Below are 27,661 nucleotides of genomic sequence, written 5' to 3'. Positions count from 1 at the left end.
AGGGGAAATCCCTGCAGCAGAATGGAGAAGGAGGAGGGCAGATGGTTTAATGTTACATTGAGATTTCTGGCTTTGCTTTTTTCTGCCCTCTCCTCATTAATGAGAAGAGGTAAGTGTTGTGAAGTGTGGGATTGTTTGGCTACTGACTGAATGCTTATTTGATTTGTGATTGTGATTGTCTCGGTACATCGTTGAGTGGTTGCTGGAGGACGAAATGCAGGAATTGTAATTTATGACTCTTCAGACTGATAAAAATGCAGTCTACTCTGTAACCATGGAAGGAACCCAGGCTACAAAGAAGCTGAGAGGAATGTAACGCAGCACAGAGGCAGATATATCAAAATAGGAGATCTGGAATAGTACTGGACGTGATATGTTTGCGGGGAAGAGACAGACTGCCCGGGCAGGTGTTTCTGTGTTAAACCATCAACTATGGTTTACTGTGGCATGTGAACTGGGCCAGTGACGTGCCACTAGGGAGGATTTCGTACCTACCACTGAATCCCTTTTCTCTCTCCTTCCCGGTGTCTTTAACACTAACCCATATTCCCACTCAGCACCAAGGAGAGTATACTGAAGAGGAAAAGGGAAAATGCAACACAACCCAAGCCAGTCTGAGGGAACTAGTGGAATAAGTCAGCAAGAAACCATCCGACATGTGATCATGATCAGAATCTGAGCACTCACAGCAGCCAGCAGCCACACTCTCATCAGCTCCATCGTTGCAGTCTTTGTCCCCATCGCACAGCCAGCGTTCTGGGACACACACGTAGCTGTTTGGGCACTGGAAGGAGCCTGCAGCACAAGTGCTGTGACCTGGAGGAGCAGAAGCCACCGATCAAAAGGGATATGTAAAGAGACTGACGATTACTCAACAGAGTCAAAATAAGTACTCAGGTAGAAGGAGGTTGCTGCTGCTCTCTACAGGCAACTGGCACCTTTTGTGAGGGTTCTGTTCCGGGGGTCCACCTGTAAAGACGAAATTGTGTAAAGCCAGGAACCCCCAGGACTGCCATCCCCCACAAGGTGGAGGGCTGCTTATTTGGCTCTGGAAAGCTCCTGGAGGCATGGAGCTCTGGGAAGGAGGCATGGGGGCTCTAGGATATTCCCAGAGCCCCTGTGCCTTCTTCCCAAAGCCTGATAGGCGAGGAAAACCTGCTGCATGCATGGCTGGGTGGGAGGAAATAAATAAATGGGGAGCAGGGGTGGGGAACCAGGACCCAGTCCTTCCTTGCTCTGGCCTGCCAGAAAACCACCTTCCTTCCAGAGCTGGAGGGCTTTTCTTCATCAGGAACTGCTCCAGCCTGGAACAGGATGCTGGTATTGAAGCTCACACTGCTAATTTCCTCTCAGGTGACTCAATGGTTTGTTTGTTTTTTTGCTGGAGGTGGTCTCTGGAAATTATCCCACCCCCACCCTACCCCCAGGTCACATGACCTCAAAATTATTTATGCTTCCCACTGCAGTACTGAAGCTTGGTACATTTGTGCATGCTATCCCAAAGTATTTGTCCTATAATGACGCCTCCTTTGCATCACAGCCCTTCCTTCTTCTTCTTCTTCTTCACTGTGATCAGGGGTGCATATGCTGTTATTTGGAAGGTGAGGAGGGGCCAGTGGATAGATGGCCTTGCTTTGTGGCAAAGACCTGGATACAATGACATTTTTTTTAAAAAAGTCCTTCCACAATTCTATTATTAAGACCCAGAATGCTTTCCCATCTTCACTCCCTCTCTCCCTCCTGAAATGGAAGTGAAGGCTTACTGCAACGGTGGTCCTCGTCAGAGCCATCTCCACAATCATCCGCACCGTCACACACCCACTGCTTGGAGATGCACCGGTGATTCTTGCATTCAAACATCACTGGGACGCATAACTTATCTGGGGGGGGAAACAGGCAGTTCTGTAACCAAAACCTAAACCACCCTAAGGATTTGAAAAGAGTTCTAATTCCCAATCGCTTCTCCAGCATTTTTGCACAATAAATAATAATGCTATTTAAATATCTATTAATCATTGGATCTTGCACTGAGCAAGGCATTTGGACTAGATCACTTCCACTGTCCCTTCCAACTCTAAAATTCCTGGCTGCAGGAACCAATCCTATTGCTCACAGTCACGGTGCAGGTGCAACACTTACTGCAGTGTGTCTCATCCTCGCCATTTTCACAATCGTTCTCTTTATCACAGGTCCATGTCATGGGGATGCATCTCCCACTGCGGCAGGCAAAGTAGTTGGCTGGGCACTTGGATTTTCTCACAATACCTGGGGAAGGCAGGGAAGAAGGAGAGAGAATCAATCAATCAATCAGGGAGTGATGGAAGTCACCTAGAGATATATCCCCACCACCACCATTTTAAGGGTTTTAATTTAAAAGCAAGAAATTACAAAACAGGCAGTAACCAGCGATTCTTGTACATTTCACCTTACAAGCAGGGGAGTCAACAACAGTAAATATTGCAGTTCCACAGCCGTTCCTTGGTTTATTTTTATTTTCCTCCTTCTCCCACCCGTTAATAGTGTGATAGCTCAGTCAGATTAAACTCTTAGAATCATAGAGTTGGAAGAGACCACAAGGGCCATCGAGTCCAACCCCCTGCCAAGCAGGAAACACCATCAGAGCACTCCTGACATATGGTTGTCAAGCCTCTGCTTAAAGACCTCCAAAGAAGGAGACTCCACCACACTCCTTGGCAGCAAATTCCACTGTCAAACAGCTCTTACTGTCAGGAAGTTCTTCCTAATGTTTAGGTGGGATCTTCTTTCTTGTAGTTTGGATCCATTGCTCCGTGTCCACTTCTCTGGAGCAGCAGAAAACAACCTTTCTCCCTCCTCTATGTGACATCCTTTTATATATTTGAACATGGCTATCATATCACCCCTTAACCTCCTCTTCTCCAGGCTAAACATGCCCAGCTCCCTTAGCCGTTCCTCATAAGGCATCGTTTCCAGGCCTTTGACCATTTTGGTTGCCCTCCTCTGGACACGTTCCAGTTTGTCAGTGTCCTTCTTGAACTGTGGTGCCCAGAACTGGACACAGTACTCCAGGTGAGGTCTGACCAGAGCAGAATACAGTGGCACTATTACTTCCCTTGATCTAGATGCTATACTCCTATTGATGCAGCCCAGATCTTAATCTCAGGTTTTTGGGTTGGAGCCCCATGTTGGGAAAATGATTCCTTCATTGCAGGGGGTTGGACTAGATGATCCTCATGGCCCCTTCCAACTCTACAATTCTGTGATTTGATGAAAACAAATACTGAGCTGATATGGAAGAAGGTAGTCCTCCTTTTCTTCTTGAAATAAGGGTGAGGAACATCACACTGTTTGGAAGCTACTGCTCAGTTTGGATTTCCCCATTTTATCTGGCTTCCCTGAAAGGAAGGTGTATAAAGGCCAGAAGATGCCAACCAGAGGAGGATTTCTCCTTCAGCTTAAAAGCAAGGCTTCCATCTCTCTCCAAGTCGAAGTGTCCCCTCTGTCCCCCCAAGGCCCAAGGCCTGCCAGTCCAAGGGCTAGTCTCAGACATTCAGCTCACCTGGGCAGTTCTGCTCATCTGAGTAGTCTCCACAGTCATTGCTGCCATCACACAACCAGGATGAAACATAGCACATGGATGTGTGCTCACACTTCTGAAAGGCGGTACTTTTTACTCCCAGTTTGAAAAAGCTGCTGCAGTCCGTGGTGGCTATTAAGAGACGAAACAAATCGTGCAGTCATGTAAACTGTGTGTGAATCATGATAGAATGGCACTTATTTTGTGTAAACCATTCCAACAGCAGGTGTGCCAAATTTTAGGGCTGCAAAACAGTGTTTCTCAGACTTTTGATAGCTGGGGCTGCAGTCTTTAATTTTTTTGACATACTCTACTCAAAAAGATGTACACATGCACATGCATATTTTTTCTCACTCAACTGCCAGAACAACAAAAAGAGGAGTGGCTGGCCCAGTGAATACTGCCTCCCAGTATACCACCTCTCCTTTAACCCTATTGGACAAAGATCAGGGATAGGACCGGATAGTAACAGTAATGCTTCTAGGATTCCTCTGTGCCTGACACCTGCAGTACAGGCTGTGGCAGGGAACATTCCCTTTCCTCTGGATGATGTTGCCACTCATGGTTTAGCGGGGGTGGGAGTGGGGAATCAATACTGTGTGGGAACTTCCCAATCCAAAAGGCCAGTGTTCTTCAACCTTGAGTCCCCAGATGTTGGACTACAATTTTCATCATCCCTGACCATTGGCCAAGTTGGCTCAGGATTATGAGAGTTGCAGTCCAACAACATCTGGGAAGCCAAAGTTTCAATAAATAGATATACATACATATATTAAAATTGTATTTTACACCCCCCACATAATTGTAGTAAAATCTCTAAGTGGTTTACAAAAAATTATCAACAAATCCAGTTTAAATTAATTTAAAACATTTATAAATAATTAAAATTATCAGTAACAAAGATTAAAAACATGCCAACATCTATGTGTACTTTAAATAGGTGCCCAAAAGGGAAGGTGCTTGCCTCGTGTCAATAGGCAGGAAGTTCCAAAGCACAGGTTCTGCCACATTAAAAGTTTGCTTTCTCATAACTGGGGAATGAGTATGGCATTTGCAACAGTGGGCATATGTGGGATAAGATGATCCTGCAAGGTTGAAGAATGCTACAACAGGTGCTGGAGTGGTCAGTGTATTCAATGTGGTCCAGTGACTTAGGTTTTCAACCTACAATTCAGTCTTCCTTGTGGCACACTAGTCTACCCTGCTGATTACTTTGGGAACCTCTGGTGGAAATTTTGGGATGTTCTAAGTTTCATACGCAACTCCAGAGTCCCTGCTGCAGGGATGGGGGATCTGTGGCCCTCCAGGTGTTGCTGAACTACAACTCTGATCCTCCCTGACTGCAGGCCATGCAAGCTGGAAGCTAAGAGTGCAATGATGTCTGGAGAGCCACAGCTTCTGCACCCCGAACCTAACGGCAGTGCAGATGCATATTGCCTGGCTCTTTTCCTCTTGCCTCTTTCTTTTCATGTGGCAGGGATGCTGCAGCAGGAAGATTCCTGCACTGAGCAGGAGCCAGGATTAGATCACCTCTAAGTTCCTTTGAACTATAACATTCTATGATTCTGTGGCTGCCCTTTTCTAACAGAGCTGCATGGTTTTTTCCCTCCCAATCTGCATCTTCACCTGCTTTGCACACACACACACACACACACACACACACACACACACACGCAGTTCTTCATCCAACTTCTTTCAAGACTGCCACAAAGCACTCAGCTAAATGCCTGCCATGGATGAGCTGCCAAGAGCAGACATGTCAGCTGATGTTCAATGGGGAAGGGGCTGGGAAGCGACAGGGACTCTCTTTCTTGAGGGAAGAGCAGAATGGATTGGCCCTGGCCAACTGGAAAACAGCTGATATGCGAGAGAGAAGTGTGGGGTGGGGGGAACCTGTAGAAAAGTGTGTGCCACTGCATTTCACATGCCCGCGTAACACTCACAGCAGTTCATCTCGTCTGAAGCATCCTCACAGTCTATTTGATGGTTGCAGCGGCTCGAGTTACTGATGCAAGTCCCGTCCCGGCAACGAAACTCTGTGGCAGCACAGCTAGTCTCTGAAATGAATGGGTAGCATGTTATCATCGCCATCATCACATCCATTTTGTATGCCAATCTGGTGCCAATGAGTTCAGACCAGCATACATGGCCCCACAACAACCCTGTGAGGGAGGCTAGGCTGACAGACTTGATGTGGCTTTCTAACTCTCGTCTAAATCCAACACTCTCCCCACCAATATGCTGGCAACAGGATAAGGTACTTTAGAGAGCTGAATAATGTCCTCTGAGGACAGGGCTTAGCTTGTCAAGCTAAACCACTGTTTCTCTGTGCATGAATCAGGATGAAGACAACCAACAAGGGATGAGCACTCTCCGTGGTTAAGTCTTGCGTCTGCTGCTCTGCATTAAGCATTAAGTATTAGGTAACACAATGTAACAGGGAAGCCAAACTGCAGCTCCGTAAGGCTAGTGCAAACAAATGCTTAGTAGAGCAGGGGAACACAATGAAACCTTTTCCTCGTCCCTTAACCTTGACAGCTAGCAGGGGTAGCCCTCCTGGACAGCACTTACTGTTGCAAGGCACTTCATCTGAGTTGTCCCCGCAGTCGTCCCTCCCATTGCACCAGTCTCTGCTGTGCACACAACGCTTGTTGGTGCAGTGCAGGTAGCCCTTCTTACATTTGCGGTTGTCTGCAACATAAAACGTATGAGTGAGTATTTGTGCAAAAGGACCACACACAAGAGAGAATGAATGAATGCATGAATGGATGCATGGAATTCAACCTAGCAGAGTCCCACTGAGAAGGCTTATGTAGATTTCAGCCACATTAAAGTTTCTTAAAGCAGACTCTAAACATGTCCCTGCACCAAGTGTTTTCTGCCCAATGGAAATATCTGGGTGTAGAGTGGCAAAGAGGGCCCTTCTCCCACCTGCTCAGCACAATGTGGGCTGTGGCAAAGAGAAGCAGATTATAAGGCAGGACTTATTGTATTCTTCATCTGCTGGAACTCACAATTCACCTGAAGACCAACTGCTGGAGGGAGGGCTATTACCTGCTCAAGCCTGTCTGTGAGCTTCCCAATGTGGCCAATGTGGAAAGCACAGGCATTTGGTTTGATCCAGCAGGGCTTTAGCAGCCCCATTCTCACAACACAGGAGTGATAATGGCTATGTCCCCCTAAGATGCTACTTTGCAAATGAGACCACTAATGCTGTAAAAAAGAGCAAAAACCATTTGTGTGGGAAATTTTACTTGACTGACATATCTATCAGTCAGAGAGAGAGAGAGAGAGAGAGAGAGAGAGAGAGAGAGAGAGAGAGCGCTGTAGTTTACAGAGAGTAATGCAAAGGACCTTTGCATTACTCTCTGTAAACTACAGAGAGTAGTAGTTCTTCTTTATTAATTTTGTATACTGCCCTTCATCCATAGAGCTCAGGGGGGATCACAACAGCTGTGTGTAGAGCTTTAGACCTTAAGAACTCTGCTTTCTCCCAAGGATACAAGAAGGGCAGCACTCCAGCCAAGCCAAGCCACTTCTCTCATGTTAACCATGGGAAGGATTCTTTCCCCCCAAATGGTCCGAGGAACAAGGAAAAGTGGCACCCAGCCCCTTGGTGCAAGCCACATTATTAGCCCCCATGGGTGCAAGGGGAAGCATCCAATGTATCCATAGGCAGAGGGAGGAAAGAAGCAAAGCAGGAGGAGCACAGGAAGGAGCCTTACTGCAGTAGGACTGCTTCTCATCCGACTTGTCCTTGCAGTGGGCCACGCCGTCACAGGTGTGGCTGAAATCAATGCAGTCACCATTTCCACACTCAAACTCATTGAGCACGTTACAGGTGGAGTTGGGCGCTAAGGGAGGGAGAACAGGGATGAGTGTAAGCAAAATGAGCCCAGCATTTCATTTCACAGGAGACTGTTTCAGATGTGTCTCATGTTCACAACCACCTGTACACTTGCACCTGACATCTGGGAGGGGGAAATGCTGGAACTGGTACCAGCAAGTGAAAGGCACCTTCAGAATAGTGGGGGTGGGGATGGAGGGTGGGGTGAGGGTTATCAGGTCAAAGTAATATTTTGCTTTAATGGGAATATAATTAATTAGTTGATTAATTGAGGTATTTATATACCATTTAATAACCTAAGCTTCTAAGAAGTACTGGCATATGAACAAAAGTCACCACAGAATATTTATATGTATTCACTATGACCCTCTGCACAAGTCACATTTATGATGTGCTCATGTCCTGCTTATGGTCTCCCCATGGTGTCTGGCTGGCCACTGTGAGACGCTGACCTAGAGAGGTCTAATCCAGCAGGGCTCTTGTTTGTGTTCCTATGACGAGGAACTAGTGGCATCAAGAGCACAGAGAGATTCATGCATCCCAAATAAACTTCTAAAAAGGGGGCAATATTCACAGCTGTGTTTTACTTAGAATCATAGAACTGTAGAGTTGGAAGGGACCACAAGGGTCATCTAACAATACAGGAAGCTTTTGTCCAACATGAGGCTCATGATCCTGACATTAAGAGTCTCATGCACTACCAACTGAGCTATCCAGCAGCTGTTATTGGTGGAGGGCCAGTCTTCTGCCAGAAGTGAAGCCTGAAGTTGATATTTTTTCTGTACCTTTTTGCATTCCACTCTAACTTCTTTTGCACATAAATGAGTTCATATTAATTATTTAATTGCCAGATCAATCACTTTTGGTCTGCACAAAATACTGAAGCTGTTGCCCTGCTTATATTCTGGAACTGCTGTAATCCCACAAACACAGCTACATATTACACGCATTTCCAGACAAAGGATGTTTCATGCAATACTACAGACCTGGGGCCCATGAGACCTGCCAGACTGGTAGATTAGTGGGTGGCAGAGCCCATGGGTTTGCATGTGTGTAGAAATTGCTTTGTTCATTTCTGCTAAGGTGTACAACTACCAATGCTGTAAAATATCAACATGTAATTCCATGGTCAAAACAGAGGAGATGATCCGGATCTGGAAATATAACAAACAACCCCTCCCTTTTCCTCCAGCCTGTGCACAGCACTCTAGTTTTTGCCCTACCATGCCCCTTAGCATGGAAGTATCTCGTGGAAACAGACACAACCATATGACCTTCATATGCCCCATACAAGTGCAACATATGGGTGCTCACCTTTGCAAGTAAGATCTTCCTGAAGGATCTTGTCACCGCGACAAGAACAGGAGATTTCACCCTTGGCTGAGAGAAGGCATAGGTCCTGGCAACCACCATTGTTTGCTCTGCACAGAGAGAGCTCACCTGGGAAGAAGAGTCAGAATGGAAGAGAAACAGCTACAGCAAAATCAGAGTTGGGAGAATATGGGTTGAACAGTCTGGTCTGAGAGGCACAAAGGAAGTTCTACAGCCCAACCCTGTGTATATTTACTTGGAAGCATGCCCAGCTAAGTTCTCTGGAACTTACTCCCAAGTAAACATGCAGAGAACTGTGGCCAAAGTCTGACCACCACCTCTCTGTTTTTATGCTGCAGCCTCACACCATTTGGCAACCTTCTTGAATGATGAGCTCAAGGCTGAAAGCTCTAACCATCACATAGACACAATGTGTTGGAACTGAACCCTGGTGCTGTCATACAAGAGCCACAGGTCGCTCCAGACTAGGTCACCCTCCTCCCTCTACTCTGCAGCTGGGCGCATGGGAACACTTGCTTTTGCAGAACAAAATTAACCTGTGTGAGTCACTAGCATAAAAAGGATTAAACTCATGGGAAAAGAGACGTAACCATGTATATTATTTATGATAGCTCAGAATGTCTATTATTTATGTTAGTTCAGAATGGAGCCTCCATGTTTAGAAAAAACATCTCTCTAACTACCAGATATGGAGGTGGGAGAGGAAGTAACAGCTGAAGACTAACACTACTGTGTCTTTCATGTGTTACTTCCTGGGGGGGGGGGCTGCTGTGTTGGGCTAGGTGGATATTTATTTGCACAGTTTGCATCCCAGTGGACACCTGTCTGTGCGCTCCCTCCCTCCCTCCCTCCCTCTTGGGTGTGCGTAGCTGAGCCAAAGAAATGGCAATCTATCATATAGCCTAAGGCAGTGATGGCCAAATTTGGCCCTCCAGCTGTTTTAGAACTACAACTCCCATCATCCCTAGCTAACAGGACCAGTGGTCAAGGATGATGGGAATTGTAGTCCTAAAACAGCTGGAGGGCCAAGTTTGGCCATCACTGGCCTAAGGGATGCAATATGCTCCACTTGCCAAAATGGAACAAATCTCCATCAGAGAAAGAACAAGGGTTGCACCAGCACTGTGGATGAACAACAGAGCAAGCTATGTGGGTAGATGCAGGTGGCTCTAAGAGTTCTGCTGAGGGCCAGAGAGAAAGAAAGGGCCACTTCTCCTTCCGAATCGCTGAGGAAGGTGACAATTTGAGAGCCTACAAGGAACACAGGAGAACTGGAGGGTAAACGAAGAGAGGAGCACCATTCAACCCATCTTGTGTTTTCCAAAGGGGTCACTCTCCAACTGCGCCACCCCCCCCAAGAGGCAAGGTGTTTTCCTTACAGCTGTTGGTGTCATTGGCCACAGCAATGATGCCCATGGGTTGCTGGGGGATGTCAATGCGCAGGTGCTTCATGTCGGAGCCCACATATTTGTTGGCACGCTGCACAGCACGGCGCACCCAGTCTGTCCAGAAGATGTAGTCGCCATAGACGGCCAGGCCAAAGGGGTGCACTGGTTCTGCCTTCAATATCACCTGTTGGGGATCACCACAATGTTAGTGGGGAGGAGAGAGACAATGGCCACAGCTACTGACCAAGCGCATACATCAGTGGTAGCTTCACATGCACCTCTCAGCACGGGACTAACTAGTGTATTCATATGCTATCATATCATTATCAGCTGTAACCAGCTTGCTTTAGTGTGGTTTGTGCACTGTGACTCCTTGTCCAAGCAACTACTTCTAATTTTCCTTTGCCTTCCTTTCCAATTGTTCTTGAGGACAGGGAACTACAGTAAGCCTGCAACATACACACATTTAACTTGTGCGCATTCAGCTTTAGGCAAGTCATATATATCTATCTATATCTATATCTATCTATCTATCTCTATATCTATGGAGAAAGGGGTTCTGGGGAAAATGACTTTGGCAATCCCACAGGCCACTGACTGTATGTGATTTTGGCTTTAGGCATGATCCCTGGAACTTAACTACCACATAAATGGGGGGGGGGGCTTCTCTAAAATGATGCAGCTAAAGCAAATGGATTATGAGCCTGCCCAAAATGCTAGACCCAGGGTCTGGTCTGAAGGCACAGAAAGCCACCAACTTGCTGAAGCTAAGTAGGTCTGGGTAGGGTCAATTTCTGGATGAGAGACTGCCTGGGAACTACACATATGCTGTCTGGGGCTCCATGATAAGGGAAAGGTGGGACTTAAGTGCAAAAAGTAAATATAAAAATAAGTTATGCATCAACATACATACAAGTGCTTTGAAGATTTTAGGCTTTTTATGAAACAACAACTTAGAACGGTCCTAACCAAGACAGTGAGACCCTTCAGTCACAAATTTCTATGCAAGTAGACAGAATTAAAGGTAAAGGTAAAGGTACCCCTGCCCGTACGGGCCAGTCATGTCCGACTCTAGGGTTGCGTGCTCATCTCGCTCTAGAGGCCATAAGCCGGCGCCATCCGAAGACACTTCCGGGTCACGTGGCCAGCGTGACGAAGCTGCAGCTGGCGAGCCAGCACCAGCGCAGCACACGGAAACGCTGTTTACCTTCCCACTATAAAGCGGTACCTATTTATCTACTTGCACTTTGACGTGCTTTCGAACTGCTAGGTAGGCAGGAGCTGGGACCGAACGACGGGAGCTCACCCCGCCGCGGGGATTCGAACTGCCGACCATACGATCGGCAAGTCCTAGGCACTGAGGTTTTACCCACAGCGCCACCTGCGTCCCCATAATTAATTAGTCCCAATTCCTTCCTTCCTTTCTAATCTGTTCCTATTGCAAGATGAGCCATACTGGCAAGATGCCCAGTTTACTGAGTGGTAAAATGTGTCTCATGGTAGGTTACCACTTGGTAAAGAGCCAGTGATCTATCGGTTGGAGCACTGGATAAGGACAGCGGGGGGGGGGGGGGAGAGCCTGTGTCCAAATCCACAGTCACAATTAAGTTAACTTAGTTAACACATTTGGATCTCATATTTTATGGTAGAAACCCTCCTGAGGCAGCCAACAAAAGTCATTAAAATACACATATAAACATGAAACTGAGTGTTAAACCATCAGCTGAACACCAAGCTGGTGGGAGGTGGGAAGTCTTTAAAATGTGCTCTAAAGGCAGCCCTGTATAGGGAAGCTTTTTAATGTGTCATGTTTTATATATGTTGAAAGCTGCCCAGAGGGGCTGGGGCAACCCAGCTGGATGGACGGGGTGCAAATAATAAAATTCCTGTTAATAATAACAATAATTAATAATTATTATTATTACGATTACTACCACCATCAACAAGGAGCCATATGCACTGCCTAAGGGAGTTCCAAAGATGTGGGGTCCCCACTGAAAAGGCTCTGTCCCTAGTACCTGCCAACCAGACAGTCGTTAAAGGTGGATGCCTCAAGTCTCATGCAGGTTCATATGGGTACAGGCAGATGTAACCTGGTCTTTAAATCCCAAAACAAACACTTAAACATTGAGCCTGGGAATGAATAAACAATTAATGTAACTGGTACACAACTGGTATCACATGATCTAAAGTTTGAACCTACTTGGGTAACCTTGGCCCAATCACTCTCTTCCAAGCTAATCTACCTCACATGGTTGCTGTTAGGGGGGGAAATGGGACGTGGGGAATCATATACAATGCTTTGAGCTCTTTGGAAAAAAACGTAGGCTATTCAGTGTAATAAAATATATACATGGTCCTTAGTATTTGCCCTGAGCCTGATACACACACTATTAATTCTGTCAGCAAGATGATATCCAGACATTAAAACAATGATGGCCAAGGATCAAAACCTGAGAGCAGCTTGAAGACCATGCTAGCCATGCAGAAGGAAAGACAAAAGACCATGATCTTAGGCTCTACATACGACTGCACTGACTCTCTGGAAGTTTGTCCATTATTCGTGATGTGTATATTTCACAAAACAAAACACTCCATTATTGAGGTAGCAAATACACAAGTGCTCTGTTTTACTACCACTCAAAGCTCTGTTTTATGGACTGGAAACAATCAGTAGTTTATAACAGAATTGCAAGTGCTTTGAAAGAGGCATCTCTTCCCATAGTGTGCATCAGCCTTCGCAACCTGGTTTCCTTGTGACTGCTTGGACTACAAGTCCCATCAAACCCAGCCAGCATGGTTGTGCGAGCTTGGGCTGATGGGAGTTGTAGTCCAAACCTGCTGGATGGCACCAGGCTGAGAAAGGCTTGTATACATAGACATTTGTTTCTCCCATGGCTGCCTTTCATTAAACCGATTTAGCAGGTTTTTTAAAGCAATGCAGAAACCTACACCACTTTTTTAACTAGACGCAAAAGTGAGATGTGAGTAGTGATTCTTCTTTCAATCTGTCTTCTACTTCTTAAAAAACCACAAAAACAACTGTCTCCAGGTACTGGACAAGAAGTGGGGGGGTGGGGTGCCCTCTGTGGACTTTCATGTCCCTCAGTGACTAAAAAGAAACAAGAGCTTCTTCATACTGGTCCATTTCCACATCTGTGAGAAATGGTCTGCTACACCCCATGGTCAAATGGCAAGAAGTGACTAACTTCTGAGACTTTATAGCAGAGATGGGCAACCTATAGTCCTCCAGGTGTTGCTAAGACTCCAACTCCCATCAACCCCAGCCAGTATAGCCACAGGCAACGAATGATGGGAGTTGTAGCGCAGCAAACAGCCAGAGGGCCACAGGTTCACCACCTCTTCTTTAGAGCCTGCTGACGCCAGACCCCCTGGGAAGGAGCCCTGCTGACTTACATATCGCTTGGTGCCGTCGTATTCACACCGCTCTATCTTGTCCAGTGTGGCATCGGAGAAGTAGATTTTCTCCGCCTTGTGGTCAATGGCCAGACCATTGGGGGTGCGAATGTCTTTGTCGATGATGGTGATCATGTTGGCACCTGACAGTGTAGCCCGCATGATGCTGGGGTGTTGTTCATTCCAGTTGGTCCAAAACATCAGGCTGAAGGGAAGGGGAAAATGGATTATTGAGGAGCAGATGCATATGCCTTGAGCAAGCTTTTTGCCACCACCTCTCTGACTCTGAAAAACTGTTTGGTCAGCTGTGGCTGGGATGTTTTACAGCGAAGCTTGTCCAAAGCAACCAGGGAAGCTCACTCCAGTGGTTCCTGAGACTTTCAGTTCACATTCATTCCCAGTCTGCCTAGACATCACCACTCAGGGTATACACAAAAAGGATGCCTTGTGTACTTTAAAAGGGAGAGTTCCAAGGCTGTTTTTCGGGGTGGGAGTGGAGGATGCATTCAAGCTTTGTACCTGGATGTTCAGGTGTACAAACTGCATCCTTCCTGGAGAACAGGGTTCTGGCTATCCTGATACATGGCATGGTACTCTCTCTAGGGTCAATAAATGTAATGAGCTTTAATAAGGGCTGCCTTTGAAAAACATTCCAAATCTACCACTGGTCAAAAATGTGGTAGCTAAGCACCCTAAGTGTGCTTGTCAGAGGGAATCACATTTATTTTAAAAGAACAGTACTGCTTACAAGTTTGTTTCCAGGCCCACTTCAAAGTACTGGTTCTGACCTTTAAAGAAGTAACAGACCTGTGTCAAGGGTGTCAGAAGGAACCTATTTTCCCATGGTGTGGTTCCAATGTAGTGTAAAACTATGGTCTACAGTTTATTTAATTTACTTACTTACTTCATTTACTTGTCACATGCTACAGAAAATGTCTCAAAGCAACTCACAAATATACAAGTATACAAAACACAGTGTATCAGAAGTACAGGCAATGACCGATTTGTATGGGGGTTATGTTCAGCACCCCCCCCCCCCGTGCTGATGGGGCCCGTGTAAGCCTGCCCCACCCATTTTGTGATGTTTACGGGTCACTTCCGGGTTTGGCGTAATGTGCATGGTCATGGTTGCACACATATCGGACGCACCTAAAATGGTCACTGCCTGTTTCGCTAAACTTTGGTTTATCATTATATGATCAAGCAGCTTTTCCTCCTGTTTTGAACTAATCACAGTTTCACCACTTGGTGAAAAAGTGGTTAGATTTGACTATGGCTTACTGAAGCAACCAAACCATGATTTATGAGGTTGGCATGTGTTAGCAAACCATAGGCAATATTAGCCATACTTTAGGGTTCAAATGCACAAATAAACCAGCTTAATTAGACACTGAAGTGAAAGTTTCTGTTTCCCATGCCAGGTGAAATGTTGGGAAGAATGTATACAAGAGACTGAGGCTCTTTTACACATGAAATAACATGCAATAATCTTCTTTTATCTTTTGTGTTCCCTCTCATGCACTGAGATGACAAGGCCCTCCATAGAATGCCAATGGGAGAGGCTGTGCATAGGCCTTCTCTATGATGTACCTCTTTGGAACTCCCTTCTCCAAAAGTGCACTTGACTCCCTTTCAGAAAGATATACAGTTTGCTGGGTTAGTGAATATTTTGGTTTTCAACTTGATGGTTTGGATAAGAATGCTGTAGATTTTAAATCTTAACCATTGTCTAAAACTGATCTGTATTGTATAAATATTGTAAATTGCTATGGGAGCCCTTGAAGGTCAAGTGTTTGCATGCCATTCAGTATAAAAACATTTAAATGAATCAACAAATAAGAATAACCAGATTCCCCAGTGATTCCGAGGGTTTGCACACTGGAACCTACTTCTGGCATTCATCCAGCACAAAGGCCCGAGGATGGTCATCCCCCGACATGGTGATGACGGTCTCTCTCTCAAAAGCTCCTTCGCGGGTCTGATTCACAGTATGCCGGGTGATAGTGGAGGTGGTGTAGCTCGTCCAGTACAAAGTGTCCCAGCCTCGGTGGTAGGCCAGCCCCTCGACAGAGCCAACATCTGGAGAAGATAGAGCACGGTGTAACTTCAGCAAAATAGTGGTTTCCTTACACAGCCTTTTAACTCTCAGGCTTTAGCAACTAGATGTCCACTCTATGCTCTCCCCACCCAGTTTGCTCAAGAAATCTGTCTCAAGCCCTGCTCTGCTGACTATCCGTTAAGCACAGCTTAACCAGCTTGACTGCTGTGTTTCTTTGATCTCAAAAGAAGCTTCTGAGCAAACAGTGTGGTTCACACATAACGCTAAGCCAAACTTTGGCTTACCATGAATGAGCAAGTGTACTGGTGCCCAGTGAGAAAGTTGCAGCCACTTCACTCCTCCCTCTGTCCTGCTGCATTAGTGGGAGCTAAGCCTTCATTGAGCTACCTGGTTTTTCCCTAGGCCTGCTCTTACAAAGGCTTATTTTCTCTACGAGCCCTTATACAATAGCACCAATCATAATTCCACAAAGCTCTCAGGCACTACCCCAATTATTTGCTTGCTCTCCTTTTGTGCTACATCAGACCTGCTGGTGATCATGAACAAATGCGAGCTGAAGCTTCATCACAGGCTCATGGCTGGCATCCCCACATGTGTAACCTTTAAAATGAAGGAAGGTTGCTTGGTGAGTTGCTCTCACTCTTGTTCAGGACACCTTGAGGCCAAAGAATCATGAAAATATTCCAGAGAGGGAAATCTGTGACAAATAAGGAGCTAGCCTTCCCGCCCAAACCAATCAACAGCCAAGAGAGCAACAACAATCCAGAAAGCTAAACCCACTGAACTGATTCAAGATCAAAGTTTTTATGAACAGTCACAGAGGGTGCATACATTACAGACGATGCCACTGATCAGACATCAGTCTTGGATCTCCACTTGAGCAGCAGGTGGGCTAATCCTTTTTTCTTTCTTAAGAGGCATGTGGAATATCCATTCACATTGGGGGGAAAGACAAAACACTACCATTTGGGAAATTGGCCAAGTGATGGGAGGAGGCAGAATCATTTTTTCAGAGCTTACCCCAGGAGAGAAAGAGAATCTTGGAGTTGTAGAGTTGGAAGGGGCCCCAGGAACCTCAGCTAAATCATCCATGTAAGTTTATATCAAATAAAGGCCCCACTGAGACCACAGAACACTGGTCCTGAAAGACCTACGTTGGCTCCCAGGATGTTTCCGAGCACAATTCAAAGTGTTGGTGCTGACCTCGAAAGCCCTAAATGGCCTCGGTTCAGTATACCTGAAGGAGCGTCTCCACCTCCATCGTTCTGCCCGGACACTGAGGTCCAGCGCCGAGGGCCTTCTGGCGGTTCCCTCACTGTGAGAAGTAAGGTTACAGGGAACCAGACAGAGGCCTTCTCAGTAGTGGCGCCTGCCCTGTGGAATACCCTCCCATCATATGTCCAGGAAATAAACAACTATCTGATTTTTAGAAGATATCTGAAGGCAGCCCTGTTTAGGGAAGCTTTTAATGTTTAACAGACTATTGTATTTAAATATTTTGTTGGAAGCCGCCCAGAGTGGCTGGGGAAACCCAGCCAGATGGGCAGGGTATAAATAATAAATTATTATTATTATTATTATTATTATTATTATTATTATTATTATTATTAGGCACATTTGGATTTCTGACAGATTGCTTACGATCTAGCTGTTATAAGCATAACTTTATTAATTGTCTATATTGATTTAGCCACAGCTGCTTTCAACGCAAGGAAACTATTGCAATTAAAGTATCAGCATGGGTTCTTCTGCTGTCTCTCAGCAACGCTTCTTAATTGAGCGCTCCATGATGCATCATAGCAAGGAGAGACTTTTCTCACATTTGCCTTTGGTAATTGATTACAGCCTGGAGGAAACAATGCCTCGATAATCTGGGACTCTGATGCACCAGATTCAATTCCTTGCTCTGATATGTAAACTCCCTGGGTGATTGTGGCCAATCTGTCATTCTGGAGTGAGTTACTTCACTGTGCTGTTATGAGTGCCCCTGGCAGTCCAAAAACAAGCCACAGATGCCCAAGCATGAGCCAAGCTTCACCCACGTGCACAGCTTTAGCTTTAGCAAAGTCTGCCATTTCATCGTGCCCCTTCAGTTCACGTCTTTGACCAGCAAACTACATGGTAACTCAGTGAATGGAAAGAGGGAGGAGAATATGCACCTTTAGGCAAGAGCCACGGGGCAGAAGAGCCCTCTATACCTGAGAGCTTGGATGGCCGCCTCCACCAGCCATGACACTACTCAATATAAAGCCAATTCCTATGCTTTGCTCCCCCACCTGCGCAGCCCTGGATCTGCTGCTGCAGGCACTTTGTACATTCTCTGTCATTAAACTTCCCCTGTATTTTTAGGTTTTGCCTCAAACAACGTTCTGGTTTGTGCATCACATTAAACCATATTTCAAATGAAAATAGTTTAGTCTGAATGATCAGTGGACTGGTGCAAACTGTTGAAAACACAGATCCTTTGTTCCTCCTGTGTGCTGTCAAGAAACACACCATAGTCCAGGCATTACATGCAAACGATGTGCTTGTGGTTTGCTTCTCTCCCAACAAACCACATGCAAAAGCATTAGCCTCATGGCTTGTTTGGGGAAATAAACCACAAGTCCAGGTTTCAATGACCCAACAAGCTGACTATGGCTTGTTTATTGGCAGCGCAGCAGCAGCAAGAGCACTTTGCTCATTGTCAGCAAAGTGCTGACAATTGCATCATCAGGCAGCTCCATCACATTCAACCATGTTTTATTTTAACTTTGGTTTAATGTGATGTTTGAACCATGTCAATATATGTGATAAACATCCTAAGCTGTTCAGGTGGAATAATGTCCCAGGGCACTTCCAGATATTGGCTGTTTCCACCTTTTGTGGATGAAGAGACCTGCTGCAGCAACTTTGATGAAGTTGGATCTGTTAACTGCCTCCATGGGAGATCACCTGGGAACCCCCATGTATACAGCAGTGAGTTCTGCTAAACAAAGGTGGAATATGCACATAACAAATGTATAATCTGGGTTTAACTGCTGCCTGCAATACGTAATAGCACCGTTCAAAATGGTTTTTATGTGATTTTATTACTGTGAGCCACCCTGCACTCCCTTTCAAGTGGAAGGGTGGGTCATAAATTTGAAATAATCAGCATTATAACTAGTAGACATTGGTGCCCTGTCACTCATTTACTGTAGCATCAGCTTCTGTGTCAATGGCATCTCAGCACTGTAAGGAAAAGGGGACTTATCCTGTATTGGCTCCCTATGTAAACCGAAGGCAAGGCAGGATGACATTATTCTCAGTTATGAGCATACTTCAGAGTTGACTCAAACCAAGGCAGTACCACATGGCAGGTGGCTCCCAAAGACCACCAATCTCTCGGATATCCCTGACTTAACTCAGGGGAAGGGAAAACTACCAGCATTCCTTACTCCTACAAAAAAATTAAAAAAGCACAGGAGCTCTTTCTTCCACTGGACTAACCATTCAAAGGAGCAGCAAGAAGTAAATGCAGAAGCCACTGGCAATTATCCATCTTGGCATGCCTGTATTTGCACATCTCAGCCCCCAAAATTAATAAACAGAAGGAAACAAATTTGTTCATCTCCATATGCAATGGCACACCCTGCTGCTTTGCCCCAAGCCTGTGTTTGAAAACTGAATGAGGCGCAGGGGACTCTACTTCCTTTGCCTGCCACTCCAGAAAGGGAGGGGGAGACTCAGTGCTCAGCCACACACATTAGCAGAGCAAACAGTAACATGAGCGGCAATGCCCTGAGCACAGAAAGGTTTGAATCTCATTAAACCCACTGCTGGAATTCTAATTTATACACACCCTTCAAGATGCAAGAGAAGGGAGCAGGCAGGCAGGGATGAAAGATGACATTTGAATGGACTAGGTACTGATGCTTAACATACAGTAACTCTAGCACTGAGAGGTTTTCCACACAAGTGCCTGGAGGACACTTGCTTAATACCATGTCCAGCATTGTCTGATGACTCTGGAGAAGGAGGACATGTGCAAAAGGATGCCATGCTAGCCAAGAAGATGAGCCTGATCAGTATTAACTCACTAAAGGCAAGTCTGTGAATAGTATTGAGAAAACAGTCAGCAACTGGAGATGCAGTCAAAACTGAACAGAGACTGAATGGTTGCTTTTGCTTGCAGCAGGCATTAGGAATGAGCTGCATATATCTTAGTCTTTGCCACTGTTAACAGCTAGTGTACATTAAAACATGGGTGAAGAATACCTAGTAGCTTCTGTTACCTCTCAAATCAGCAATTTAACTCAAAACCAAAGTGTGTCAGAGCACTGCCTGCTTCATACACTTGACAGGAAACAAAAAGACTCCTGTCTCCTTTCTCTTTAACAGCAAGTGGCAGCTAATTTCTTTAAAACTGAAGTACTCCTGCCTCTGAAAGGCAACCTACTTCATTTAGGAACCTCAAAAAGAAAAGAAAGAAAAAAGCATTCCAATAAACACGTATGCATTTAACTGGCTTACTGGCTGATTCTTAACTTAAAAGCCAAACAGTTAATGAGCTAAAGATCCATGATTAATCAATGGTCCTGTCATGAACTAGCTGTGAAGGAACCTCTTTTCTTAAGAACATAAGAATAGCCCTCCTAGGGCAGACCAGGGGCTCACCTAGCCCAGCATTCCATCCTCTAAGTGCCCACTGAAACGGAAGGCAATACTCATTTCACTTCTAACTGTCCTCCATCCTGAAGCATCCCAGGGTGATTTAACAAAACAGTGAAACCAAATACAAAAGCATAAATAACAACACAATACTTTAAAAGGCTTTAAAATGAATGCTAAAACAATTAAAAACCAGAAATGGGAAGAAACTGAAATTGACAGATTTATCCATCCCTAAAGGGACAGTACCATCACCTCTTCCTCTCCTTTGGCATCATTTCCCTCCACCTATTGGCTGCTAACAAAGGTGGTGTGTGGTTCCTATGTGCTTCCCCTTGCTTAGTGGCCATGATGTAGGTTTTTTCCACCTTGGTTGCTGCTTCAGCCTCTCCCTTGCTAAGAAGCTGCAGCTGCATCCTCTTGTTCCCCACAAACTACAATCTCAGCAGGAGGGCCCCTTCAAGGCAAGCCAAATCTTTCTCCCCACTGCTTCGCAGGCTGGGCCCTTCTATTCTACAGGGAGAGTATTTTGGTCAAAGCTCCAGACAGAAGACACAGGGAGAACCGATTCTGCATTTTGCAAACCACAGTACAACACTTTAAACATGAGCTTATTTCCTCCACCATTGCAATTCTATTTTAGGTAAAAGACAGCAGGTACTATGTCTTCTGCAGAGACTGGGCCATGGTCGGACAGCCACATTGACCCATGATACATACCACTGGCCCAGGCAGGAGAGCACCAAATAGCATATCTTACATTCACACAGCCTTACAATTGCTCCCCCGCCCACCTCCAACTCTCAGTGAGATCTAACGTATGAAATGATGCACCTCTCTTCCCCCTTCAAGCTCATCAAACGCCCTAAACCAGAATAAGCTCCATAGCACTTTTCTTGCTTAGGTTGACACTAAGCAGCCAGGATTATGCACTCATGAGCTAGCCTGTATTTCATATATAAATGTTCAAATTGGGTTTTTGTTTTGTGGGACACATACAGCACTCTAAACATGAGCTGACTTCCCCTCCCAATGTGCTCTGTCTACAGAACAAATTGGTTATCCTCAAATAATTAAGACTAGAAGACTGCAAACATATTATTGCAAAGTGTGAACAGGTGCATTAGGATGCTTAAAGCTCCTCATAGAGCGCTACCTCTGTGATGTGACTCTCTTAACAGCTGTGGGAGGAAATAATAAAAGTTAATCAAGCGAAAGCAAAAAATTAGGGCCAAGAATAGCTCCTCAGAAAGATCCAAGGTATGCTCAGATTTCAGTAACAATTTCTTCTTGCAAATAGAATGTAAGCAAGGGGAGCTTGCCAAGTTTTGCTGTAAAGCCACTATGCCTTGGAATGGCAGGGATGTATTAATGACCAGAACCCCAGAAACCCACTGGTCATCTGCTCAAACCTTATTCTGGTACCACTTTAAATATATGCAATTGAAACACCGAGACTTTTGTCATTCAAATATGAGGATATATATCCCTGCTGGTGTTTCCCATCCTCCTGCATAGCCACTGGGCTCGATTCCAGGTTGCTCCTTCATTCCCCTAAGGACATGGGTGATCACCAATAGTTTCCTTCCATCTGCAGCCCTGCTTACCATATCCTGCACCAGTGTTCTCTGGCCATGGTAGCTGGGTCTTATGAAAGTTGGGAGTTCAACAGCTTCCCTGCCTCTATACTAGATGTCACCAGGAAGAAGGATAGCGTGAGGGCACCTCTATGGCTCTTGCGGTGCTCTAGGTTTGCCTAGGCAAGTGCTTTGAAGAAAACTGCTCTTGGCAATCAACTGCCAAATAATTTCCTTCAGGGATGGATCAAGATGATTTAGGGATAAAGGACCATTTTATTCACATAAATATTTTTATTTGTCTGCTGTTGCTTCAGTTTTCAGCACACCACTTAGAGATATGTTTAATATATTAAACTGTATTGAAATTAACTAGTATCTATCACCATAAAGCCATGGTACAAAATCAGACAGAAAGTGCTGCCAGGTTTTCCCTACCTCACCTCTTGCTTCAGCCTATGCTCAATCAACTGAGCTCTGCAGCCCTTGCAACAGCTGTCCTTAAGTCTCCAACCTCAGGGATTATTCCTGTTCTCCCATCACATGGACTCTCTCTGTCTCAATCTGGAGTTAGCTTAGTGTGAACACAGGAGTGTGCCAACTCCCTGAGAGCAGCTCACAGCCACATAGATCCTACCTGGTCCTTTTTTACTGCCACACAAGACTAAGCTAAACCAAGGCTTGGCTTAGCAAGCTGTCCAAACCCAGGTTTGTGGTTTAGTTCTCCTAAACTACCATGAGCAAGAACAAACCTTGCCTAGCAGCAAAAAGGACCGTGAAGAAAAAGTGGCTGTGAGCTCCTTTCAGGAAGTTGGTGCACTCACACTTTAGCACTAAGCCATGTGTGGCACGTGAACCAGGTCACTGTTACAAAGCCCTGCCCTCAGTTTAATGGGAGGATTTACAGATTCCAGAATGACTTCCACCATTGCAGAAGAACTCTGTGACTTCCTGCCTAGAGCTAGTTCCACCCAGAAGACTTTGTTATAAATTCCTATCAATAGTCCTGCAGGACCCTAGAGTTCTGCTGAAGTCTAGACCATAATCAATCCAATCCTCTTGAGTCCGTGGTCCAGCCTTGTAATACTGGATCCTCCCACCCAAACAGAAATGTTCACTGGGAGTTGTAGTTCTTCAAGTGGCCTCTGCAACAGTCACATGTGCAAAGGATTACACAGAAGCCATAGCAATTTCTCACTTCGTTTTCTGGAACCCACAAAGGCCAGGCTGCTCTCCTGCAAACACTCCTCAGAGGAAAGAGAAGAGTGGGAAGGGGCACCCGCAGTACTCACTCTCAACTATGGTCCTGCGTCCACTGCCATCATCATTGATTTGCTGGATGTTGCCAAAGTGAATGTCGCTGAAGAAGATGCGGTTACTGCCCTTGCTGCCATGGTGATAGTCAAAGGCCAAGGCAATGACGTTCTTCATGTGCTCGCCATCTTCAAACGGTTTGATGGGTGCATTGAGGTTGTTCTCATCTGACAAGTGGATACTCTTGAGAATGGTGCGTTCTGAGTATAGCAGGTAGCCATCGTAGTCGCGGCAGCTCACACTGTCTTCAGAGAGCATGCCATGGGCACACGCACATGTCCGCTGGCCTCCTCCCCGGTACAGGCACAATTGCTCACAACCACCATTATTCTGGGCACACACATTAGTACCTGCAGAAGAGAGGAAACATCCAGTTGTTTTTCAACGTGCTCCTATTAGCATGGATGGCCTAACTAACCCTGAGGTGAATTGAATACCCCCACCCCCCTCCACTGCTTGCTGTGCTGCCAGTGCTGGGCCTGGAGGCCAGTCTCCCTCTTCACGCACCCTTCTGCCTGGCTCTGTTGAAGACCTTGATGTCCTTCAGCTGCACTCCTATTCCTGTGCGCAGAGACACGATATCTGAAGCATTGTCCTTGCTGCCCCTCTTAATGGATCCATTTGCATGAGTCCTAGAAAGAGGCACAGTCAAGTGTGTGAGTATGAGATGTACCCACAAAGAGTATGAGATGTACCCACAGCTGCCTCATGGCTATGTGCAGAAAGGAAGCATTGATAGGTTATGAAAATGAGACATTAACCTTCAACATATGCACACTCTTAATTATGCAGGTTGTTAGAGTATACCCACCCACTTTGCACCCAAATATTCATGGATTATCCAAGCACACACTTCTCCCTTGATTAACACACTTACAACTGACTCATGCACAATGCATATATATGTATGTGAATACACACACACACATACGGCTCAGCGCTGCTTCGGAATTAGGAGTATCATTGATATGACCACTTCAAAAGATTAAACTATATTCCAGTATGCAACCAGGTTCCAACAAAGGAAACACAGAGCTGTATCCAACCATACCTAGAGTAGACCCATAGGCTTCAGTAACTGAAGTCCACTGATTTCAATGGGCCTTCTCTGAATACAACTTAGTCAGATACTACCCAAATTATCCAGCCATTATGAACGCATTCGCCATCTGAAAGGGAACAGAGCAATGTGGCTGTTGCAAAATCCTTTCAAGCATGACTCTGGACTCTCTCTGCTCCAACAGCCTTGGTAGCACTGAGGCACAAACCTGTCACTCCAGTAGACGTAATCCTCAAAGACCGATACTGAGAACATGTCCATGTTATTATGAGGCAGGACAACCTCTCTCTTGTCCCCTGTCTCCAGGTCTATGCGTTCAATCTTGTCTGTCCGGGCATCACACCAATAAAGCTTCCCATCCTAGGGAGAGAGAAGAGGATACATGCCATGCATGTGGGTTACACATCTGACTCACTGGAATGTTTAAGGGTTGTTTGCTAATGTGAATGTAGGACGGTGGGACTCCATGGGGGACAATCATTTTCTACTAGAAATCATCCTAACAGGAGAGTGATGTACAATCATCTCTGAAGGCCCAACTTTAATTAGAATAAGAATGTGTATGCTGCCCATCTGACTGGGCTGCCCCAACCACTCTAGGCAACTCCCAACAGAATATTAAATACACGATAAAAGATCAAAAATTAAAAACTTCCCTAAAGATGTTACAATTGCAGAAGCCTGGATAGCTTAGTTAGTTAGAGCCTGGTGCTGATAATGCCAAGGTTGTATGGGACAGCTGCATATTCCTGCATTGCAGGGGCTTGGACTACATGATCCGCAGGGTCCCTTCCAACTCTACAATTCTATGATTTCCATGAATTGGATCACTCAACCTTTTCTTTGTTTCATTCACCTGTTCGTTTTTACTGGCATGCATCCACTGGGAGCTGCTGTCTGCCTCCAAAGGGGAACTGTGTAACCATAATGAACTCTCAGGAATCAGAGCTTGGACTAAGCAGGACCTCCAGCGGAAGGGCTTCAGTGCTCTACACGCCTCCTCACCTCACCCTGTGACCAGCCAACACAGACTAAACTATGCAAAACAAAAGCTTTCCTGATCTGTGCAAGTTTCAGAGAGCTGTCTTCCACAAATTCAGTTATTTTGATGTAGGATATATTTTCTCAAAATGCAGGGAGTTCTGCTTTGTTTTCGCTCTGGAGGTGCAAAGATACACGGACCGCCCCTGGCATAACTCTGCAGCCTGAGCGAGCCCCTTTGTGCACTCCTGAAACCTCCACTCTTGTTTTAGAGATTCCCCCCTTCTCCTGCCATTCTTCTCTCTTGTGAACCTCAGCCCTGAGACATACCTCATAGTCAATTGAAATCCCATTGGGCCAGCTGATGCTGGTGTTGATTAGGACCACACGCTGTGTCCCATCCAGCCAGGAGCGTTCAATACGAGGGTACTGGCCCCACTCTGTCCAAAAAAGATACCTGGAGGAGAGGAGAGAAACGTATCACATCTTCAGCCAAGCAACTTAGGTCCAGTTCACAGCTGCATGTTGTTATTACCCTATTTGTATTGTTATTCAAAAATACCCTACCCTTCCTCAGAATCAAACCAAGGTACAGTGTCTTCTCTCACCCCCACCATTTGGCCCCACAACTCCTCTGTGAGGAAAATTAGGCCAACAGATAGATTGTCTTGGATCTGGGTCTCTTTGGTTCTAGTTCAACACTCAACCATTATTCTTCAACAGCTTTCCACATTCATCATGATGGCTAGTGCTGTATGAGTGGGCTGCAGCAGATCATATACAAGAAACTGAATGTCCTTCTCACCTCACCTCGGATGCAAGGTTTTCCAGCAGAGACCCAGCAGACTTGCCTTTCCCAAACTCCAGCCCTTAACACCAAGGGTGGGGAAACTCCCATCCTCCCTGACCACTGGCCACACTGGCTGGAGCTGAGGGAACCCATGAGCCCATCAACATCTGGAGAAACCAGATTCCTCACCCTTGCCGTAAGGTAAGGTAAAGGTAAAGGTACCCCTGCCCGTACGGGCCAGTCTTGCCAGACTCTGGGGTTGTGCGCCCATCTCACTTAAGAGGCCAGGGGCCAGCGCTGTCCGGAGACACTTCCAGGTCACATGGCCAGTGTGACATCGCTGCTCTGGCGAGCCAGAGCTGCACACGGAAACGCCGTTTACCTTCCCGCTGGTAAGCGGTCCCTATTTATCTACTTGCACCCGAGGGTGCTTTCGAACTGCTAGGTTGGCAGGCGCTGGGACCGAGCAGCGGGAGCTCACCCCGCCGCGGGGATTCGAACCGCCGACCTGACGATCGGCAAGCCCTAGGCGCTGAGGCTTTTACCCACAGCGCCACCCGCGTCCCTTCACCCTTGCCGTAGCCTCTATTAACTCTCACAGAGAAATGGATTCTGGGACTATTCTTATTGTGAGCATTTGCCATGTGCTCAAACCGACTACTTGGGAAAGGGCTGTAGCCCAGTGCAAAAGGTCCTTGGTTTAACCCCCAACATCCCCAGGGAGGGACCCCTGCCTGAAACCCCGGAGAGCCACTTCCAGGCAGTTTTGACCAAGATGGACCGGTGGTCTGAGTCAATATAAGTCAGCTTCCTCACCATAACCAATCCTTACCCTTTCTCAGGGTGCACAGTGATGGCACGTGGCTTGTCCAGCCCCTGTGAGATCACCACATAGCGGAATGAACCATTGAGCCTGGCCACCTCAATGACATCAAAGCCTTGGTCGGTCCAGTAGATGTTTCCTGAAGAGAAAGAGTAATTATTCAACCAGTTGTTCCTGCTCTAGACACTGCATGACGCTGGTATTCCCCTCCGCACCCCACCCAGCACTTCCTCATCCCTGTCTCTGATTGATGCTTTGATGTTAACTGCACACTGCCTTACCTGCGATCCAATCCACAGCAATGCCCTCCACCCGGCCAATGCCATTGGTCACCACATCTTCTCGCCATGTCTGGTCCCGCTTGGCCCGACTGATAGTGCTCAGGCCCATGTCCACCCAATAGATGGTGTCATTCTCTGAAGGGAGAAAGGAAGCGTGTTTTGGAAGTCAGGGGGAGAGGTTCAAGAGTGATGATATGCAAATCTGTGAGAATTATCCCTCTACAGCAACACACAGCATCCACCATGGTTCTAAGTCTCCCAGTTTCCCCAACCTCAGTTATCTGGTCCCCAAAAGCCCACTTCTTGGCAACAAGATCTAGTGCACTCAAAGCCAGCAAAGCAGAATAAATAGGTTTACTGAACTCCTGTAGCTCCACTGGCCAGGCAGAACCACAAGTAAAGGCAGCTAAGGGGAAATGGTGGAGAATCCCAGTTTTCAGAGGGTTAAGACAGGATAACTCTAGTTTTAAATCAACAGTACATTTGTAGGGAAAATATGCTGTGGGTTCAGCCTGGATGGAAAGTAAGATCTAGACTCCAATTGTCAGCTAAACAGGACCTTTCTTTAGGTGCTGCAATGCCAATGTGACACAATACCAGCAAG

General features: G+C 46.1%; 1 protein-coding gene across 5 annotated transcripts in view; it reads right to left on the bottom strand.

The window, feature by feature from the left end:
- LRP1 (LDL receptor related protein 1) overlaps window positions 1–27,661 on the bottom strand; it is a 314,457-nt gene that overhangs the window by 47,512 nt on the left and 239,284 nt on the right. For all 5 annotated transcript variants that reach the window (XM_081900693.1, XM_081900695.1, XM_081900694.1 and 2 more), the window contains 17 exons: window positions 27,058–27,192; window positions 26,786–26,915; window positions 25,494–25,620; window positions 24,391–24,542; window positions 23,630–23,754; window positions 23,101–23,472; window positions 15,430–15,619; window positions 13,541–13,745; window positions 10,115–10,307; window positions 8,718–8,843; window positions 7,282–7,410; window positions 6,128–6,247; window positions 5,500–5,613; window positions 3,539–3,688; window positions 2,140–2,265; window positions 1,764–1,880; window positions 688–816 (listed from right to left, as the gene is read on the bottom strand). In XM_081900693.1, coding sequence (XP_081756819.1) covers window positions 688–816; window positions 1,764–1,880; window positions 2,140–2,265; window positions 3,539–3,688; window positions 5,500–5,613; window positions 6,128–6,247; window positions 7,282–7,410; window positions 8,718–8,843; window positions 10,115–10,307; window positions 13,541–13,745; window positions 15,430–15,619; window positions 23,101–23,472; window positions 23,630–23,754; window positions 24,391–24,542; window positions 25,494–25,620; window positions 26,786–26,915; window positions 27,058–27,192 — 2,640 coding nt within the window. The remainder of the gene's footprint in view (window positions 1–687; window positions 817–1,763; window positions 1,881–2,139; window positions 2,266–3,538; window positions 3,689–5,499; window positions 5,614–6,127; window positions 6,248–7,281; window positions 7,411–8,717; window positions 8,844–10,114; window positions 10,308–13,540; window positions 13,746–15,429; window positions 15,620–23,100; window positions 23,473–23,629; window positions 23,755–24,390; window positions 24,543–25,493; window positions 25,621–26,785; window positions 26,916–27,057; window positions 27,193–27,661) is intronic.

Source organism: Podarcis melisellensis (genome assembly GCF_964234715.1).
Source record: "Podarcis melisellensis genome assembly, chromosome: 2".
In the NCBI taxonomy this organism is placed as follows: Eukaryota; Metazoa; Chordata; class Lepidosauria; order Squamata; family Lacertidae; genus Podarcis; species Podarcis melisellensis.
The sequence above is the reverse complement of the archived record's forward strand: the minus strand, read 5'-3'. Positions and strand labels throughout refer to the sequence as shown.